Source organism: Protopterus annectens, chromosome 16.part0, assembly GCF_019279795.1.
Source record: "Protopterus annectens isolate FY-2018-M chromosome 16.part0, PAN1.0, whole genome shotgun sequence".
NCBI classification, from domain to species: Eukaryota; Metazoa; Chordata; order Ceratodontiformes; family Protopteridae; genus Protopterus; species Protopterus annectens.
This window is the reverse complement of record NC_056750.1, coordinates 596,916,368-596,938,247: the sequence shown is the minus strand read 5'-3', so window position 1 is coordinate 596,938,247 and position 21,880 is coordinate 596,916,368. Positions and strand designations below refer to the sequence as shown.

Genomic DNA, 21,880 nt, shown 5'->3' with positions numbered 1-21,880 from the left:
TATTAATAAAATCATCCTCTGCTCAGGTTTCTTCTTTGTCATCAAGAGATAATGTGTTAATACTACAATTACTAATTTGGTTGAAATATAATAAACACGTTTTTGTAAATATATTCACTTATATTCATGTGGAAGGAGAGCTCAGAAAGGTGTGATTTATCAAATGATTAGTTATGAATTTATTAGCTGGAAAGTTTAAACTCAGATCTTTCCTTTAATATACTGCCAGTCATTCTCAGCTAAATCAGGCATGTTCACAAACAATGTTTGAATCTACATGAAATAATAAACTGCAGCCTGGTTACATCTGTATTCAACCTAGTCTTGTTCCCAATGCAACCATCAGTCTCCTGTTAACAGTGCCTGCTATTCTATTAATGCTCTCATTATGTACAGGACATTGGATTTACTTAATTATGTGAGTAGATGACATGGTAGAAAAGCTTAGGATTATGACAGTAGAATTACCTTAGGGAATTTAAGCATTGCATATATATATTACAGATTTTCCTCTCAGCCTTCCAGTTTGCATGGGAAACAATATAACCCATTGTATATAATTCGCTGCCAATTGAGTTTTACATTTTCCAACAGACAGGCCATACAAGCATATATAGAGACATTATTTTTTGCTAAAGCAAACTAGGATTTAAAACTACTATTCGATTGCAAATGTTTGGAGATGACACTGTTAAAAGAGATGGGTGAGTCCTCTACTCTTCGTCAGCTTTGTCACAACATTATTGAGCACACATCGGCTCATGGGATTCCAAACATCTTTCGTTCACAGCACTGGCTTCGGAAGCTGGTCTGGGTGATTTTTGTCTCATTTGCTCTCTGTTGTGCCCTCTGGCAGTGCACAGAGATGGTACTGACGTACTACACTTACCCATCCTATGAGAAGATTATGTTGGTGTCTAGTGCCAGGCTAAAGTTCCCCGCTGTCACAATCTGTAACCTAAACAGTTTTCGTCTTTCTGCCATCAACAAAAATTTCCGGATGTCTTCTTCACTACAGGTAAGTTATTTTTTTATAAAAATGTAATTCTTGGAATTGTTTTGTTTAATCTGTCAGGATAACCAAAACAGCTGCTGCATAAACATTTTCTTACTGCAACCACAAACTAAGGATAGAACATCAGTAAACTAAGAAAAGAAGAAAAACAACCTGTGGCTGACCAAGTTCGCAGATGACTGCAAACTAGGCGCCATAATCGACTCTCCAGCCAACACAAGCATCCTACAAAAGGGCCTCACAGAAACAGGCAACTGGTGCCAGAGCCATGGCCTCAAGCTAAACGCCAAAAAGTGTATAGTCATCCCCTTTGGCAAAAACAAAGTGCCCACAAATTACCACATAGGTGGTAATCCATTAGGTACGGAAGAAGTAATTAGGGACCTGGGGACCCAAGTTGACAGCAATCTCTCATTTGAAAACCACGTGGCCAAAGTGGTTACAAAAACATTTTATATAGCCCACCTAATCATGAAGGGATTTACATCTAGATCAGGGGAGGTCATCGTGCCTCTTTACTCATCCCTCATCAGGCCCATAATTGAGTACAATGCCCCTTTTGGGATGTACCTTATCAGACACCTGCAGCAACTGGAAAGACCCCAAAAGTACCTCACCAAGAGGATCAAAGGGCTCAAACAGATGCCATATGCTGCCCGGTTAAAGAAACTCCAGCTCTACTCAGTGGCATACCGCCTGCTCAGAGGCGATCTGTGCCTGACATATAAAGCCATGTCCAACCCGGAATTAATGGACATGCTGCACCTCAGAAAATCCAAATCCCATCGAGCTACGCTCGAGAGACTTGAACCTCAACACTGAAATAAATAGGACATGCTGGAGGGACAGATTCATAACCCAGAGGCTCCCTTCACTCTGGAATAAAATCCCAGTCCAGGTTAGGCAGAGTCCCTCATTGACTCTCTTCAAGAGGAATCTTGATGAGTGGATGGGAGATCGTAGGTTTACCCCAGGTATCACTTCTGTGTCACTGTTAGACAGAGGCACAGTATACTAACCTCGAAAAAGGGCATAGCAAAATTCATTTAAAATGGGTGGCGAAAGCCAGACACACTCTGGCTAGGCTTATAAATGCCCTAGGGCAGATAGCCTAGTATGAACCTATGAACCTTCTGACACATATTTAGCTGATTTCCTGTGCGCTTTCTATTGTAATGCACTACCGTGTTAAATATACTCCAAGTACAGTTGTGTGAGAATGTAGTCTGCAGTAGACCACCATTTTTTAGTTTGATGCTATCTCTTTATTAAAACCTGTGACATAATGAAGTAAGGGTATGGCTTAGGGGATGCCAGTTTTGTTTGTGAACCAGCAGGCCACAGTACTGAACCCTGCTGTTGTGCTGTCACTATGATGACATGAGTAGTCTGATGAGAAAATATTACCAGGCTGAGATTTCAAATGAAAGTACCACACTTGTTTTCAACTTTAAGTATGTTTTTTATTATCATATAAAAATTATGTGTTTGTACGTACAGAGCTCAGCACTTCAAAAGTATTAGATATGGCACATAAAACATTCACTGAAGTACATACCCCATTACATATGGTGCAGTGGATAATTAATGTGATCACTGCTACAGAACAATATTTAAAAGACTGCCTACCTTCTTGTTTTTTCTGAGAATCTATAGGGAACTGTAAGGAAACATGAAGCAGGAGAGGGAAAAACAATCAATAGTGTTCGAGAACAGTTTAGGAAGATAGTGAAGCTTAAGTGAGTTGCTCAAAGTCAACAGGGAAAATATGCTCCACATACGCAATAAAAAATGGTGAGACCAGTAGAGAAAACATTAATTAAAACCAATTATTATCTTTTAGACTGTATAACATATGACAGTGTTTTTGACAGTTAATAAGTATGCTTAATTAATTTGATGAAACTAGTGAGACAAAAAGTAGTTTAATACTTGGTAATTTCAGTAGTAGCTGATGCATGCTGTAGATAAATATACTATGTGATGTGTGTTACAAATATAATTAAATATGGTTGGCGTAATGGTTAAGGTGCTTAACTTATACACACAAGGTACAGGGTTTGCTTCTCACATAGGGTAATTGTCTAGGCTTAAAATGGCTCACAAGGGCAGTTAGCCTAGTACTAATCTATGAACCTATAATCAGACACTCCTAGTGGACATCCTTTTATAGAGCAGAAGATCCACCATTGAACATATCCCTACAGAATGAACACCACAGCAAAGTAATTATGACAACACAGTAGTACACTGGGTATTTTCTTCTAGACAAACAACTACACATATTAAATGACCAGAGCAATAAAGCACCAGAAATGGTCCAACTGTAGCTATTTGCCCATACACTCAATGCAATTTATACCATGCACACAAGATACTGTTTAATGACATTAATACTCAAAAGGAAAGAGATGTGGAGATTTAGAAGAAGGCCAGAGCAAGCGGAATAAAAAAAAAAAAAAACAAGTTATGAGTAGTGATGGTAAAAGACAAAGGCAGGGAAAGTGTAATTAAGTAGGTACCTGAATCTTTATTTGTAATACTTAGATGCATTTTAAAATGTATTAAAGTTTCAGGTTTCACACCTATGCACAGTAGCATTTATTGCATGCATGATGCAATACTAAATCATGATATCTAAAAAGGGCTGTGAGATTCAAACCTTGTTTGCAGTTTTAGTTTCATCTTTCTGTGCAACCATACCATAGTTTATCAGTGGTAAATATATGTCAGGTGTTAAAATCAAAGTGTATTGATACGAGCAATGGACTCATGCTCATGCTGCACATTTCAGAACTAAATTAACTTCATAAACAATTAATTCACAGTAAAATTAGATGAACTAGCTAGTTCCTCTGAGACCAGATTACCAATGCAACAAATGTGGGAACTAAATGTGATTATACAACGACCCCCCATTAATATTCCAAAACGTACACACTGATTGGTCAGCATGCACGTTGTAAATCAGACTTATACTAATGGAAAAAGGTCCGGTCGCCCGGACTTTTTCCATTAGTATAAGTCTTTTTTTTTTTACAGCAATGGCGAACGCAAGATCTCTGTTGCTTTTTAGAAATTGTCTCGCTATGTTAAAGGAGTTTAACATAGCGAGACAGCTTTAAAAAAAGTAACGGAGATCTTCCTTTCTATGTTGCTTTTTTTAAAGCTGTCTCACTATGTTAAATGGGTTTAACATAGCGAGACAGCTTTAAAAAAGCAACAGAGATTCTCCGTTGCTTTTTTTAAAGCTGCCTCGCTATGTTAAACTCTTTTAACATAGCGAGACACTTTGTAAAAAGCAACAGAGATCTTGCTTTCTCCATTGCTTCCACCCACAGCTCTGATGTACTGCGTAAGCATACGCATGCGCAGTACATCATAACTGCCGCAGAATACCAGACAGCTGTGGAAGGGCAGCACAGAGTCATTATACAATGCCATTATTTAAGAAAAATAAGTATTTTTTTTCTTAAATAATGTCATTGTATAACAGTAATAACCCACTTCTGGGTGTGGCTAATGCTAGATTTACCCACGGTTGTCTTTGTTTGGCCACTCAGGCTTCGCCCTCATGAACAAACCACACCAACTGTGGGTAAATCCAGCAATACCCACACCCAGGCGTGGGTTATTGCTTAATTAACTCATTCCCAAAATGACTTGCAATATGTCTTATCAGTGCAGCTATGATTGCAGTTAAACAGTTTACAATCATAAACAGCAAATCACATTGTCTAATATTCTGTAATATAATGAAACAGAAGAAATGCAAAACAGTACACATGCCTTCCCTCTTGCTTTGATAACAAGAAAAAGAATTTGAGATATCAGGGCAGGTAGACCAATATATACAGAACAAGTGGGAAATTAAGCCTGTCATACACCAACATGCTACTGACATACAAATCTAGGTAACACAAAAGTGGCACTTAAAAAAATATGACATATCTTTTAAAATACAGGTCAGTCCGAACAGCAGTAGTACATCATAATGGATAACACAATCAGCTAGAAATTAACTATTTTCTGCAAACCTTGGTCACATATGAGCAATGTACCATGGCAGCTAATTATTTAAAAAGATAAAAAACTTGTATGTCTGTCCTGAAAATAGAGATTTCTTCCTAGTGGGTCTTATCTAGTCATCACAGATCATAAGTAAATAAATAAATCTTTATATATATATATACACACATATATATATATCTATATATATATATATATATATATATATATATATATATATATATATATATATATATATAGGTTCCCCTACGTTGGACCGAAAGCTCGGAAGATCGACAGTCACATCACCAACACCAGAAGACCGACGGAGCAGGTAACCGACAACTTGTAATCCCGACAGCGAAAACACCGACATGGAAAACGTGTAAAGCGACTCGGTAAGTGTGCGATAGTGAGGGATTTAGGGTTAGGGTGCATGTAAGGTGTGTGTGCGATAGTGAGGGATTTAGGGTTAGGGTGCGTGTAAGGTAAGTGTGCGATAGTGAGGGACTTGAGGGTTAGGGGCGAATTAAGTGAGTTAGGGTTAGGGTGCGGGTAAGGTAAGTGTGCAATAGTGACGGACCTTAGGGTTAGGGTTTGGTTAAGGTTAGTGCATAGATAGTTGTGTGTAAGGTGTAGTGTAGGTTTTTAGGTTGTTGGTGTGCTTGTGTTGTGTGTGTGTGTGTTGTGTGAAACAGCAAACGTTTTGTTTTGTTAACTGTCGGTATTGTGGTTTGTCGGGCAAGTGCACTTTCGTGTTTTTGCGGTTTCGTTCTTGTGGTGTCAGTGTTGTGGGTTTCGGTGTTGTGTACTGTCGGTCTAATGTAGGAGCCCCATATATATATATATATATATATATATATATATATATATATATATATATATATATAAACCAGTAAACAGATTGTCATGCAGTTGTAGTAGCAATATGATCCTGGTTGCAGAACTCAGCACTTCCCAGGTCCCAGATTACACTTACCAAGGGTACCAGAACCTGTCAGAGATTTGGGATGCATGGCTAGGCTTAAAAAGTCCCCAGTGGTCGTTAGCATAGTACGCACCTATAAATGTATGAGGGAGGTGTAAATCCAGCAGTATGCTGGTTACAAAGCAAGAAGCCAAACAGCTGCTTTCATATTGTGTTATTGCCTGAAGGTGGGTATTATCTATCAAGTTTAACTAACTGAGGTGCATATTGAGTCTGATATTCCAGTAGAAGTGAACCCATTTGAGTTTTTTTTCCTGGATATAGCTCATTACAAATGGCACTATTTGTTACATGACTTAATATGCCGAATAAACCACTGTTTGAGGATAACTGTCCAAGGGGATTTGATGCTCAGTTGCCATGAACAAAGTATGAGAAAAACAGCTTTTTACTTCCAGAGAAGCAGCTGTACTGGGTGGAGATTTAAATATTCAGATCACTGTCTACCTCTGCTTCAGTTAATTTACAGTTTTTAACCAACTAACTTCATCAGGAATTACTGATCAGTTCAACATATAACACTATCAGCAAGTTAAGCTAACCTATGGCAAGCAGCCTGAGATTGTGCAATCTGGACAGCCAGATATAAAATGTGTTTGTTTTACTGAATATAAGTCTGACTGATGTGCCAAAGAGTTCAGACTCTGTTCTTATTCAGGTGCTGAGCACTATTATTTTTAGCACTGTTCAGATTTAGATGTGATTTAAAATCAGCATTAAAAGAAAAATATCTTAACATTAAGTAAAATAATAAGACAATTTGAAATTGGTATGCAACATTTAATATAATTATCAATTCTGACAGGACTCTGACAGCTATACTACACCAAATATCAACCCAAAGACACAGGATCTTTAAAAAATGCTTACACTGAAATCTGGCAATGGTAGAATAATGCGCATATTTCTGGGGTATTTGACCAAGGAGAGATCTCTGAAATGCCAACACTCTATTGTTAGCAGTTTAAGTCATAAAGGAATGAAAAGGACCACAGGGTCGTATCTATGCAAATTAGCAACATTGTGCAGTTTAGGTCCACAACTGTAAATATCATGCTTTTTTAACACACAAAGCTTTTGCTGAAATGTACCTAGAGCAAGCTTAGTTTTAAATATGATGGTATTAATCAGCTTCATTTCACTCATGCTGCTTTTTGTCACTTCTTTCTTAAGCATATTTACTCCCCAGAAGAAATATCTGAACCAGAGCATGTTTATTCAGTGCATTTTCTAAGTTACCCTGAGTTCTGGAACAATTCTCTACAAAAGCTTTGAAGAGATAATGATGTGGCCAGATAGGCAAGCTCCATTCATCCATTCTAGGTCAGTGAACTGTACCATTTTAAAAGAGAAATGTCAGCAGGAATGGAGTTTTATACACACACTGCACAAGACTGTGAAAGGTGAATGTTAAGGAATGGAGCTGTGGGGACCACAGGTAAGACCCGAGTTATAAATGACTACAGATAAAAGACAGTAGATATGGTAGGACCTAAAAAAAGGATTTTCTCAAAAGAGATCAATACAGAGAGAGAGAGAGAGAGAGAGAGAGAGCGACAGATGTCTGGAATGGGTAGCCAGAATGGTTAGTGGGGTGTGACTCAATGGAAGCTTTCATGAAGGCACTGGGGCAAAGGGAAGAAGCTGGGAGAACAGGTTACAAATGATAACTGTAAATACTGGGACATACACCAGTGCATTGTATAAACATCTATAGAATTGTATTGACTCAGATGTTCCTGATAGGACCAAAACAAGATCTTCAAAATAAAACAAGCCTGCCTGGTGAACATCTGCCATTAACAGATTATATAATAAGAGGAAGAAATTGCTGTCTAAGAGCAAGAAGGAACAATCTCAGAATTGTAAGCACACCCTTCTCAGCTTGAACAAGCAAACAAGACATTTTGTAAAGTCCTCTAAAGCTAACAATGAATCTAGATTAGCATCCCTAGCAAAGGTAACCATAAGGCATTCTTTAGCTACATCCGAAACCTTAAAGGAAAAGCCTAGATTTGCACTGAACTGGTAGTGAATGGTACCACATATACTGAACCAGTGGAAATAGCCAACCTGCTAGCGGACAGGTTGAGTGAAAACTTCTCTCCCCTGCCCCCACCACATATACCCCAAAACATTCCTACCACGTATTTTCCACCTAGTATCTCTAAAGAGCAGGTTTTAACCACTCTCTCCAAGGCCAAAAACACAACCTTTATGGGACCTGATAACATCCCAGGCTGCGCTCTCTATCATTTAAAACAGGAGTTAGCAACACCATTGGGTACTCTTTTCTGCCACAGCCAAAGCACTGGTTTTGTCCCTGCTGAATGGAAAACAGCTACCGTCATCCCTTTGCACAAGGGGGGTGCATCCACTGACCTTGGGAGCAATAGACCCATTAGACTAACCAGCCTTATCTGCAAGGTCATGGAGAGAATCATCATGGACCTTATCAATAAGGATATAGCAGACCGTCAACTCTTGACCCGACCCAGATTGGTTTTGTTAAAGGGAGATCCTGCCTGTTGAAGCTGGTGAACTTTTTTGAGACTATCACCAAAGCCCTGGACAAAGGCAAATCTGTGCATACATCCTACCTAGACTTGGCCAAGGCCTTTGCACAATCCCCCACTTAGGAAACAGTGAAAAAACTCACCCAGCTGGGGGTCAACCCATATACTGTCAGGTTGGCTGCAGACTGGCTCACCGACAGAACACATACAGTCAAAATAAGGAACTCCACCTCCACCAGCAGACCCGTTAGCAGTGGTGTTCCACAGGAATCAGTGCTGGTGCTCCTATTGTTTGGAATCTACTTCTCAGAAGTATAAACAAAAACAAATGATCTGTGGCTGACAAAGTTTGCTGATGACTGCAAACTGGGAGCAGTTGTTGAGTCCCCAAATTATTTAAACATTCTACAAGAAGGACTTATGCAAACCAGTGATTGGTACCAAAGTCATGGTCTTAACCTCAATGCAAAAAATGCATTTTCATCCCCTTTGGCAAAGGCGATGTCCCTGCAGATTACTATATTAATAACAACACCCTAAAGTTGAAATTGGTGGTGAGAGATTTGGGCACACAGGTTGATGGCAACCTTACTTTTGATCACCATGTCTCCGTGGTAGTAAGGAAGGCCTTCTACGTTGCTCACCTCATAAACAAGGGCATAGCTTCCACAAGAAAAGAGATTATAACCCCCCCGTTCTCCTTCCTCATCATGCCAGTAATAAGAGTACAATGCTTCCTCTGGTATGTACCTAAACAGGCACCTGCATAAACCAGAGAGACCTCAAAGATTCCTCACAAAGAAAATTCAGGGTCTTCAGCACATGTGTTAGTTGGAAAGACTGAAATCACTGTCACTATACTCTGTATCATATAGACTACTCAGAGGCAACCTGTGTCTTGCATACAGAGCAACCTCTGATCCTGCCTTAATAAAAACGCTGCACATTCTTAAGTCAAATGGTACATGATTCACTCACTCCAGAGACCTTAATCTGTCATGTGACATCAACAGAACCTGTCGAAGAGACAGCTGTATCTCCCAGAGTTGCCTCTCCTCTGGAATAAACTTCCAATACAGGTTAAACAGCCTCTCGTTGACCCTTTTTAAGCGTAACTTGGACGACTGGATGGGAAAATGCAAATTTACCCTAGGGGTTTCACCTTTATGCCTCTTGGAGAGAGGCAGTGAGTGCTGATTTGGATTTGCTTATAACAGAGACCATATCTCTAAAAACCCTTAAGGGAACAAGGGTTGAACTAGGCTAGCCTTGTAAGGGCCCTAGGGCCATAAAATAGTAACCTCCTATGAACCTAAGAGCTGACTATGTAAATGCATTGTAGCCTTCTACCAATAACAAATCTAAGGATATATCTCGACGACAAAAAATACAAATGCAGCTTTATACACTTGCTGATAATATATTTGGTAAGTGAACTAATCTTTCTCAAACTCTTCTCTGCCATGACTGCAGCCATGAGTTCAACATTCAATTCAACATATACAGGTATTTTATACTAGTCAACCAACATGTTTCTGTGAGAAAACAGGAGCAGCTAGATGAATCTCACAAAGACATGAGGAGAACTTGCAGACTCCACAGTGACAATAACTTGATAGTGAGGACTGAACCACATGCTCTGGAGCCATACCTTTCAAATGTTCAGCTTTTCACAGAATGTAGACATTTTTCCTTTTAGTTTTGGAACATTCCTGATTAAATTTGTGCTTTTCTGGCAAATCATCAAGGACTGAAGTCACTAAATAATAACAGACAGTTACGTTTTAGACTTCAAACCCTTCAGAAAATGTATGCAAACCCATTATTCTGACAGCTTTCTAAAATAATAAGAGGAACATTTAAAATTTGTCCCTATTTTGGGCCTTTGTCCCTCCATTATTTTTTGTTTGTCCAAATTTCTTGGACTAAGAAGTTAATCTGTGATTGGAGCTGCAACTTTGGATCCATAACCAACAAGGTAATGTTCTATATAACAGGAATTATTACTTTGACAATACTTCAAAGAGTAACAAGTCAGCAGGAAGTGCTACAGAGGACAGAGTGAGAAAATAAGGGATCAGAAAATCTAGAAACTGAAAAGCTGAAGTTGCATTTTCTTAAAACTGCCTTTGATAAAATAAAACATACTCAAAGATGCTTTGACTTTAAGAGTTAACACACAAATCTAAGGATGTGTGATGAAAAAGCGTCTTATAACTGGTAGACAGTGTGTGTGTGTGTGTGTGTGTGTGTGTTTTACACTTCATGAAAATATAGTTTCAGTCTCACTTTCAAGATTCTGTGATTCATAAATTTTTGGCCCTCAGCTTGTAATACCAGGCATTACATCATGAAGAGTTAAAAGGGCAGCACAGTACTTAATCAAAAATCAGCATTTATCAAAACAAATCTACAGTTTTGTCAAAACCCGAGGTCAGGAATCAGTAAACTCAGTGCAGAATTAGCATTATTCCTACACAGAGTGAATGGTGTCTGTGTCCGCATCTCCCTCTCAGCAGTGCGCCTTACATATTAATGAAGGCGGGCTACTGAAACTGATCCACAGAAATGGATACTGAATCTGTGCAGGGGGTGTGTTGCAGTAGTGCTTGCAGATCTGTAACATGCCCCCTGCACTGTCAAAGTGCCGTACGTCACTTTTTAAATCCTTTCAGTGTCCACCGATACTGAAAGATGATTTTGTATGGCAAGCAATGCAGGGTGTGTGTGACAGGAACATACCCCCTGCATTGTCAAAGTGCCGTATGGCATTTTTTTAAATCCTGTCAGTGTCCACAGCCACTGAAAGAGGATTTTGTAGGGAATGCAATACAGGGTGTGTGTGACAGGAACTGTTACACACCTCCTGCATTGTCAAAGTGCCACACTGCACTTTACAGTAAAAAGTGTGTCCTTGAACACAAACCTCTCAACCTCTTAGAGCAAGAAATCTGGAAAAAGCCATGGAAAAAAAAGTGGGACAAAGGGCCAAAAATAGGAGAAATTTTAAAATATTGCTCTTACAAACTTAGAAAGTTGATAGAATAACAGGTTTTGCATTATCATGAGTTTTCTGAAGGGTATGCACAGGGAAACGCCAATGTCTGCCTATCATTTTCAGATGCCAGTACTAAAAGTGGGGCAAAAGCCCAGAAATAGGGACATTTGTTAATTATTGCTCATACAAACTTAGAAGGTTGATAGAATGACAGGTTTTGCATTACCATGGATTGTCATGAAAAGTATGTGGCCTGCAACTGACATTTTATATATTGAGATATATCTATTTAAAATGGTTGTATACATTTTTTTTTCTTTAAATGTGAAGTTTAATTATAGCTGAGTGGGTTTGCGCGCCATGGCGCTTTGCTCAGCACTGCTTAAATGTTTTGTAAGAGCTAAATACAAAAGTATAGCTGAAATCTTCAACAGCAACTTAACTTAGTGGTTAGAGTTCTGGCTTTGCGTGCCACAGTCATTCATGGTTTGAATACTAAGAGAGGCCATTTAGCTTTTACATAGTAAAGCATTGTAAAATTATTTTATTTTTTATTTAATGATGTAGTAAGTGATATTTGTTAACCAGGGTAGTGTAGCTGGTCCAAAATTCCAGTGTCAGTGGATATATGATGTGAAATCCCCCATGTAAACACAAGTGTCCTATACAGTATCGTCACACCCCAAGGTAATATAATGAAAGCACATAAGGGGACATCATGTAGAGAGTAAATTATATACACTTAATAATATGTCAGTAATGATTAATTAATATGCAATTCTTAAATATTTTTCAAAATGAAAACTGAGCAATGCTTAGCAGTGCTTAGCCAGTTTGAGCATTGCTTAAAAGTGTAATTCTAAGCAGCATTCAGCCCAGCTAAGCGGATTTGCACACTGCTAAGCACTGCTCAGCATTTGCTACTTTAAGACTGCTCAACTCAGCTTTGCAGATTTGCGCACTGCTGAGCAAAAGCTCAGCATTTTCAAAAATGGTCCAGTGATGACAAAGGGCAGGAATATGGCCTTATTTAAACCACACAGGTGGGCATACAGGCAGAACCCATTAGAATTTGATCCCTGTAGGAGTATGGCAGATACTCGTGATGGAGTGCGCTTTTTGGGTGCAGTGCTGGGGCATTTTGGAGTCTAGGGTCATGGCTAGGCTCCTTGTAAAGAACCATGACATCAGACTGCTGCAGGGCCAGTACCAGGACACAGAATGCAAGGTTGAGGCCTGGGACCATCTGGCAATTGAGCTCACCAATGCCACTGGCATCCCCTGGACTGGTGAGCAGGTCCATCACCATTATGACAACCTAAAATGGAGGAAGGGAGCTCTCTTTGCCCAGTGGATCCAAGATGCTCGGGATGGGAATGCCCAGAAGTTTGTAAGTATAGCAACTGTTGATTTATCAAATTATAGTATGACTATCTGATGGACAAGTATGCATAATGGTGTGTTTTTTCCCCACAGCTGCAGAGGAGAGTGGAAGCCCATGGAGGATGACTGGGGAGGCTGCGCTGACAGTGTGGTGAGTACAGATATATCTTGCAATATAATATATATATATATATATATATATATATATATATATATATATATATATATAGTCCAATAAGTAAGACAGTGTAATTGTTTACTGCCATTAGATATAGTGTGTTTTTAGTGTACTGAATAAATAAAGTTTGTCAGACCAATACTGATCTACAGGGTATGCAGTACTACTGAATGTAGAATCTCAACTGCAGTAAAGCACTGTGTCATGTTACTCAAATAAAGATTTATACCATAAACTGTTGTGTTTAATCTGGTATGTTGTTGAAGAAATAGAATGTGTACAGGTACTTCACAGCATATATGGCTTTGACAGCATGCATTAACTGAGGTTGTTCTGATAACTAGCTGCTATGCAAAATTGCAGATTGTGGAGCTGTAAAACAAGATATAAATGAAATATGAAATATGTCCTGTACTAAGATCTGTACCTTAAATAGTAATGTGTAATGTATTATAGTGTGTCTCTTCCAGCATTGCCTTGTATTAACCTTTGCATTTCAGATCTTATTATTTCAAAGGATTAACACACAGTACACTATCTGTCATTACAGTGTTTGGTGACACTACACTTAGATTACAAGGTCAGACTGTCTAACTAAGTGAGTATTAGGCAGAAATCAGTCAAGCAAGAGACAGCAGTCCCCCAGCAGCTCAGTGTGCTGAGAAATAGCTTTGTCATTCATTTTTGCACACACCGACCACAGTTGGAATCCAGGGTGTGGTACTAAGATGTGCGAATATTTACACTCAAGTAATCTTGAATATTTGTAGAAACAGTCAAGTAGTGTTAACAGATATGTTCTCCACAGGTCTTACAGGTAAATAAATGTTTGTAGTAGCTGTATGAAGGGTATACTAATAAACTGTGTACAACTGTTCCAGTGTCCAACCCCATGCCTACAAATGACAGCAGGATAGGTATATACACCATGCACTCTTCCCGATACATGTCTCTCAAGTGTCACACTGTCACAGCTAGTGATCACTACTGCCAATAATCTTGGACAAAGATATGAATCCAGGTGAAGTATGCCAGTAGCACACTCAGACAAGATCAATGCAGGGTATACCTTCTTCGTCATATATGTAATCCTGACATGTATGAGTCACCTCTAGTTATGTACCCAGAGTTGTCACAGTTTGCCCCGTATCATTCCAGGTTGACAGTTTAACAGTTATGTATGTACAGGGGTTGGGAGGGTGGTCTAATGGTTAAGGTGTTTGCCTTACAAATACAAGGTACAGGGTTTGAGTCTCACAAGGGATAATTGGCTAGGCTTAAAATGGTTCACAAGGGCAGTTAGCTTAGTACTAATCTATGAACTTATGTGCTACAAAAGCTATGGGCCATGGGTAGATGTAAAGTGAGGGCAGACCTGTAGAGTATTGAGCAGTACTGTCATGAAAAATAGAGACCTATACAGTTGTTAATGGACTTTCCCCCCTCCCCCACCCCTTATCTGCATCAATAATTATTATTCATATACTATGGGTATGTTGTTCTCAAAACCTAATGTTGGGACTTGTGTTCTATTATTGTTCATATATTTAATGCATATTAACGTACCTTGTTCAAATACCATTGTTGGTAGCCTGTTGCCAGAAATATTACTGGCATGCTGTTAGAATGCTGACTGTTATTCCATTTATGCATGTGTTTTGTTTTCTATGCAATTGTTTCAGTTATATTATTCTGGGTTAATTGGAACATCCACGCATGCTGTTATAACTAATTTTAAAATGTTTTGTTAATGACTAACTAATACATTTTGAAAAACCTCAACACCATAACATGTTTGGGAAGGCAGATCCCAGCAGATCCGCCTGTCCCGCTTCATTTGGCTGGGGCACCAACCCCCAGCATGTCTGGGACTCAACCCAGAACTGCCTCCTCCACTGGTCCTGCACCACCCTTGGGAGGAACCGCCTCAGGGGATGGGGCCCGTCCCCCCCAGGCGTGGGCACAGAGAGGAGCCAGTCACCCACAAAAAGTTCCAAGTTATGGTGTGCAGGGTCATCCGGACAGAGTTGGATGTATGCCTGAACCAGATCAAGGGCAGACTGGTGCACCTCGAGGGGCACCCTGCCCCTGTTGTCCAGTCCCCAGCACAGCCACCTTTGGGGCTGTGAAGGGGCAGTGGTGACTGCCATGGGTGGGGGACCTCAGTCCCACTGTTTCCATCTGAGGGCACATGGGCCTCTGATTCCCAATCACCCTCCCCATCCAAGGTGTTTACCCCCCTCATGTGTCATACACCTCCCCTGTCTTCTGTCTTGTCTGTCTTTTTTGTCTGCAAAAGCAACCTCTCCTACTCAACTTACCTCCCCAAAGTTACCTACAACCTTTCCCCAATATCCCACTCTCACCTTAAAAGAAAGAGGGAGGCATCTGTCCCCACCCCCCAAAAAAAATCACGTCCCATACATAGCTCTCCATTTTGCCCCCACGTACACTGACATCAATCAATTTACCCTTGAATTACTCAACCAATGTATGTCACCCACACCCCCTCCCTGTGTGGTGTGAGGCTCTAAATTCCAAATTGTCCACATCATTCACAGCTGTTGCTGCAGTGGAAATGGAGAGCTATAGTCCTTTCCTACATCAGTCTTGCACATCCCTAGCTGCCTTTCACATTGTTTTTATCCCTGCTTGCCCCCATTTCACTACTTTCCTATCACCATTTTTCCTTTTCTTTTTATAAAATTAGAGCGGTTTAAGCGGGAATAAACAGTGCTAAGTGAAGCTAAGCACCCTTAGCATCATGTTTCTTCATGCAAACCTGCTTAAAACTGCTTTAATCATTCTGTTTCAGTCAGCCCCTGTACTGCCCAGCAAGATAATAACTAGTACTGGCAGGTCTTAAACCCAGGACCCTGTGCACTACAGCCACAGCAATGTACTACTACACCAAATGAGCTGTGGGAATTTGTAATGCTTTTTTAAACATATCATGCATTACAGTCATTTAACATTAGAGAAAAAAAATATCACTACCAAGTCTCGAACCCAGGACCCTGTGCACTACAGTCAGAACAAAGTACCACTACACCAAATGAGCTCTGGGAATTTGTGATGCTTTTTTAAACATATCATGCATTACAGTCATTTAGCATTAGGGAAAAAAACACAAAGCTGAAAAGTCATGAACACAGGACCTTCTGAACAGTCACAGCAACACACCACTACATCAAATCAGCTCTGGGAAATTATTGATGTACATACTTCTCAACCTCTTAGTGCAAAGAATCTGGATGAAGACTGACAGAATGGGGGGCAAAGGCCTAACAATAGGCACATATTTTACATAGTGCAGTTATACATATAAGAAAGTTGCTAGAGTACCATGGTTTGTTTTAACATACATTTTCTGAAGGATTTGAAGTCTGTAACTCAAAACTCATAATTTGGTGCCATCAGACCTCAGATTATCCCAGTTATTTGATAGAAAACAACAAGTATTCTGAGGAACAGACCAAAAATATGAGCACAAAATCCAGACATTCTATGAAAATATGTACAGTTTTTTGTATGCTGATACATTTGTAAAGTTATCAGGCAGTACAGAGATATACCTTTAGGGTGAAAAACATCACTGCCAAATTATGAACACAGAACCATTTGAACTGCAGTCAGGGCAACATATCAGTAGGCCAACTGACCTCTTGAGTACAGCAACTGAATTTTATGAACAGATCCTGATAGCCAGTCACACAGTATTCCAACATAAGGTGGCCAATATCACAGTGTACTTGGGCCTCTGACACAGACACAGAACCAGTACACAGACAAATAAATGCTGCAAAGTGTCACATGTGACTGTACAGATTTCCACAGAATGTCCAGGGTTATGGCTCATATTTAAGGCCTGTTCCTCATAAAATTTGTGGTATTCTGCTTATTCACTGGGATGATATTAGGATGAAAGTCACTAAATAATACACATTTGAGTGTCAGACGTCAAATCCCTCAGAAAATGAATGTCAAAACAAACCCTGTTCCTCTAGCAATTTTCTAAGGTTATGACACCAATACTTAAAATCTCTCCCTATTTTTGACCCTTTGTCCACACAGTTTGTCGTTCTTTGTTCACATTTCCTGTTCTAAGAGGTTGAGAGGTATGCAGACATAGCATGCAAAACTGTGGACACAACACATCAATTGAAACAGTGGACAGTATTTTCACCTACCCTCTGTGATGCTGTAGCTCCCACACCTCCATAATGTCCTCCTCACAGGCCACAAATAGGGGCAAGGTCCACATGAAGGACTTAATTATAGCACTATGTTGCCGTGACGTTGGCTAATGGGAAGGCAACCCAGCTGTTCTGGATGCAATTAGCAAATGGGAGCAACAGACTGATGCACAGGCTATCACTTGTTCATGAGCATTACCTACAAAAGGCAAGCTGCTGCCTATGCTAAACAGGTCTGATACCTTCATCAAGAAAACAGACTGCGACTTTTCACAACACCTTTTGTGGATTTATTCTGAAAAAGGAGTACAGCATTATACCAGGTGTGTCAAATAACTAAGTATTTAATGGAATGCTGATGGGGGGATGCAGTCATGGGAAATAGTAATTTAAATGGTAGCTCTCAACAACACTTCCTGGACTGTCATGTTGCTGTTAGTCTGCTGCCCAGCACCTACAGCCATCCCTGATGGCTATGCCTGCAGCATACCTCTGAGCTGTAAAGAGTTTTGCAGAATGTCGTGATTTTTGCCTCACAATGTTGGCCATGTTTTGCATAAAATTGTGGTTTTCTGGCAAATTAGTGGCAAATCATGAAGGACTGAAGTTAGAAAATAATGACAGACAGTTCAGTTCCAGTCTTCATACTCTACAGAAAAGTCATGCTAATGCAAAACCTGTTATTCCAACAACTTTCTAAGTTTGTAAGAGCAATATTTAGAAACTGTCCCTATTTTTTGGCCTTTGTCACACTTTTATTTATGGCTTTGTTCAGATTTCTTGCTCTAACAGGTTGAGAGGCATGACCAGGAGTGACACAGATCACAGCTCTGGCCCCTGAGTCACCCTAAAAAGGGTCAGCTCACATATGACTACTACTGAATTGTCTGTTGTACAATACTGATTGTGTCACTGCCAGCACAGCTAACTGTGATGTTGTAAATAATCATGTCATATGTGTATATTTATATCATACATATGTGTGTCTTACAAGTGTAAGATACCTAGATATGTTATGTGGATATTAAACAACTGGTGCAGAATTGTGTGGGTTCAACTGTATGTTATGTACTGAGCTCATACCTTACAATTGTCCATAGTTTTGCAGACTGACCACATGTTTGCCTCATATTTTTACTCACTTACTCTTCCATTTGTGTTTTGTCTGGCAAATCCAAGGCAAATGATTAAAGAGATAAGTCATAAACTAATTGCACACATGTGAATGTCATGTCATACCTTTCAGATAATTCATGCAAATCCAAAACCTAGTATTCTATTAACTATTTAAGTGTATAAGAGCAATATTTATGAAGTGCCACTATGTGTTAGCCTTTGTCCCCCCTTTATTTGTGCCTTTGTCCAGTTGTCTTGCTCTAACAGGTTACTGGCATAGAACAGAAATGTATATAAAGTATTACCTGTGCAAATGTATGTATTAATAGTAGAAGCTGGAAGCCTCGAACATACAGACATAAGTTGCAAAACGTCAGTTAAATAAGCTGAACTTATTTTTTGAATGTGTTATCCCAGTTTCAGTGCAGCAAGCAGACATAAATATCTACAGCTAGAGATGTTTGTATTGCTTGAAACATAAATAATTACTAGGCTGAAAATGTAGAAGTGCTTAACTGTGTTATGACTTCCAGTTGTACACAAACATCAGACAGATATTCTCGTCTGATGAAGAGATGCTAAAATGTATGTTAGTCACTGTTTGCCTGGCAAGTGAAGGCATGTGACAAACACTGATGTAATCTGAGCTAAACCAGCATGAATGTTGATTATTACTTCTAGACCTGTCTCGGAGAAAGACCTTTGCATGTTGTATGTGTCTGTGTATCTGACATTATCCACGCATATGCATTTGCCTTGCTAATAGTAAGGAACTAGGGACATGTAAAACCGTTTAAATATAGATGGGAATATAGTATATCTATCTGATGTTTGTGTGGTCTGCATTGCTCTGTGTATCAGTCATCTCTGCATTTAATGTTGATTTGAAGCTCTGGATTTAATGTTTGATCACTTCTATGTTGTATCTCATTCTAGTATTACATTTGTTTAGTTTTAACTTACTGTTCTGTTGGAGTTTCAAGTGTTCTTGGCTAGGCTCACTTAAAAAAGGTTACCAAAGAATCCATTTGCAAACTGAATACCATAATTTAAGTAGTTGGAGGAGATGACAGACAGCATTGCTGTTTTAGTTAGAAATAAATTAAATATTAAACTAAATATTAATACATTAAACATATTGTTAATGTATTATTGAATAAAAGTTTTTTTCACTCGTCCGAGCATTGGCTATACTTGAACAGTACTGTTGCCATTACGGATCAGCTCCAGCTGATTTTTGAGTGTTTTACATTGTCACTTCTGGTACTCTTGGTTTACCACAAATACCTGTAGTTAGCGGAAGTGTTTGTGTGATCTCTATTGCTTTGAGTATCAGTCATCTATGCGTGTAATGTTGATTTGAAGACCTTTGCTTAAGTTTATTTTCACTGCTATTTTGTATCTTATTCTAGTATTACATTTTTTTTACATTTTCTGTTCTGTTGAAGTTATAAGTGTTTCCACTCCCACTTGCCCAGTCCTTGTTGTGTTCTAAAGTTGGTGGCTTATGAGCTGCCTGCCCCCACTATAAATCTCATTTTGGACACTCCTCCCAGTCCCATCCCATCACCTTATTCTCCTCAGTAGAGAGAGATCATTTGGGAAGGCCCCCCCTTGGTTTCCCAACTTGTATCGTGTTTCATCCCTTTCCACTTAACCTAAATAAAAACTGATTTTACTGTATTTGTGTTTCTTAATACTTTATTGCGTTATATTGCTTTTGCTGCCTGTTCTTACAAGTAGTCAATTGCACTTAGTCTGCTGCATGTATTACTACTTGTTAGTAGCCTGATTAAAATGTAACTGTCATTCTAAGCCTTTTGGTTTAAGCACTTGGGCTTCAGGCCAGTTGTTTTACAGTAAGATGGTTTGTGGTCTGCACTCTTGTGGCAGGAGGGGTAGCTTACATCCTTGTCAGTTGGGCTTTGATGGTTGAAGGCTTTTACTGTCTGTTATTCTAAAAGTGTCTTACTTCTGGTTGAAGCACTTGGGCTTCAGACCAGTCATTTTACATGAATGAGGTTTGTGGTTTTCAGTTTTGTGGAAGGAAAGGGTAGATTCTGCCCTTCTGAGCTGCAAATTGGTAGTTAAGGGAGTATTGTGCCTGCTTATTTCAACTGTTCCTTAATGAAATTGGTACGCCTTGTTTGCTATAGCATACACTAAAGCAGACCTGCTGAAAATAGCTTTGGTGTAGAACTTGAGCAGTAATCTAGGCCATCTTTTTTAGAGAGGCTTACCCTGCACCACAGTGGCAGGAGTGTGCAGTTAGAACTTGTCTGACTGAATACTGGTGGAACAGGGCTCAGTTTTGAGCTTTCTTGGTTAACTGCTGCACTTGTTTAAATAAGTTTGATCTTGTTTGCTACGGTTATATATTTGTGTGTATCTGTTCTCCTGTGTTACATTGACCTACACAGACTTGAAATATCTTTAGCATAGTCAGGTTGCCTGTTTTGCTGTATTCAGATCTGTTTGTGTGATTCCTGGGTTTGCTGTTATGTAATCTTGTGCTGGCCAGGGCCTGCCTGCACTCACTGGGAGTCAGTGAACTGGTTGGAACTTGTCTGGCATAGGGTGTTGAGTTATGAACTCAGGGACAAGGGTTGGTTGGTCAGTTCCAGTGTTTCTAGTTTACCTTTGTTTTTGTGCTATTCAAACCCAGCATTTATGTGGGTTTGTGCTTGTTTGTCCATTGCATACTGCTGCTGTGCTGTATTAATCCTTTGCGAGGTATCTCAGTTGCAATGTTTGTCCCTTACCAGCACTCCTATGTGAATGAAGCCCTCGCCTGCAACTACTGTACTGATTTTATCCAGCCATGCTCACACTTATGGGTACTCTCCTCAAATACTCTACTATCCCTGACCTCTGTTCCACAGATAATGATAACCATGGACAGACAATCTCCTGTAGTTTCTCCTGCTACTGTGGTTGATATGGGCATCCTGAGACAGTGTAGAAAATGCCTTATGTACACAGACCACCCTCTACTACTACCACCTAAGAACACAATATCTAAGAGATGCAATCACATTAAGAACCTAGGCTCCTTGCTGTCTCACTCAAAAGCCAGTACATGGATGACAGACCACGATGCTTAGCCAGAGATTGGCTTCATCTGTCTCCCCTGGCCATCTTTGCAAAGGCTCTGGTCTCCCCCATAGTGCCTTTTGTATGCAAAGTCATGAGCACAATATTAGCAACATGAAAAAGTAAATTAAATGAAATGTAAAGGTCATGCTGCTAAATGCTAGGAGTCTTAGCATGTAACTGCACTCAATGCAAGCATTCCTTGCCCTGGAGGGTGCTGAAATTTGTGCAGTCCCTGAAACCTGGTTCAAAGCTGTGGCGAGCACACCAACCTTAAAAGGTTACTCATCCTACCATACTTGCAGACCCCAAATGGAGGGCTACAAAGGCAAAGGAGGTTGAGTTACAATATTTATCAAAGACATACACACCTCCAGGCTGGTCAAATG

General features: G+C 39.6%; 1 protein-coding gene across 1 annotated transcript in view; it reads left to right on the top strand.

The window, feature by feature from the left end:
• The first annotated feature begins 682 nt into the window (after positions 1-682).
• Positions 683-21,880, top strand: part of LOC122790625 (amiloride-sensitive sodium channel subunit gamma-like) — a 1,193,300-nt gene continuing 1,172,102 nt past the window's right edge. Inside the window, exon 1 of the mRNA XM_044058151.1 lies at positions 683-1,018. Within this exon, the coding sequence (XP_043914086.1) occupies positions 683-1,018 (336 nt within the window). The remainder of the gene's footprint in view (positions 1,019-21,880) is intronic.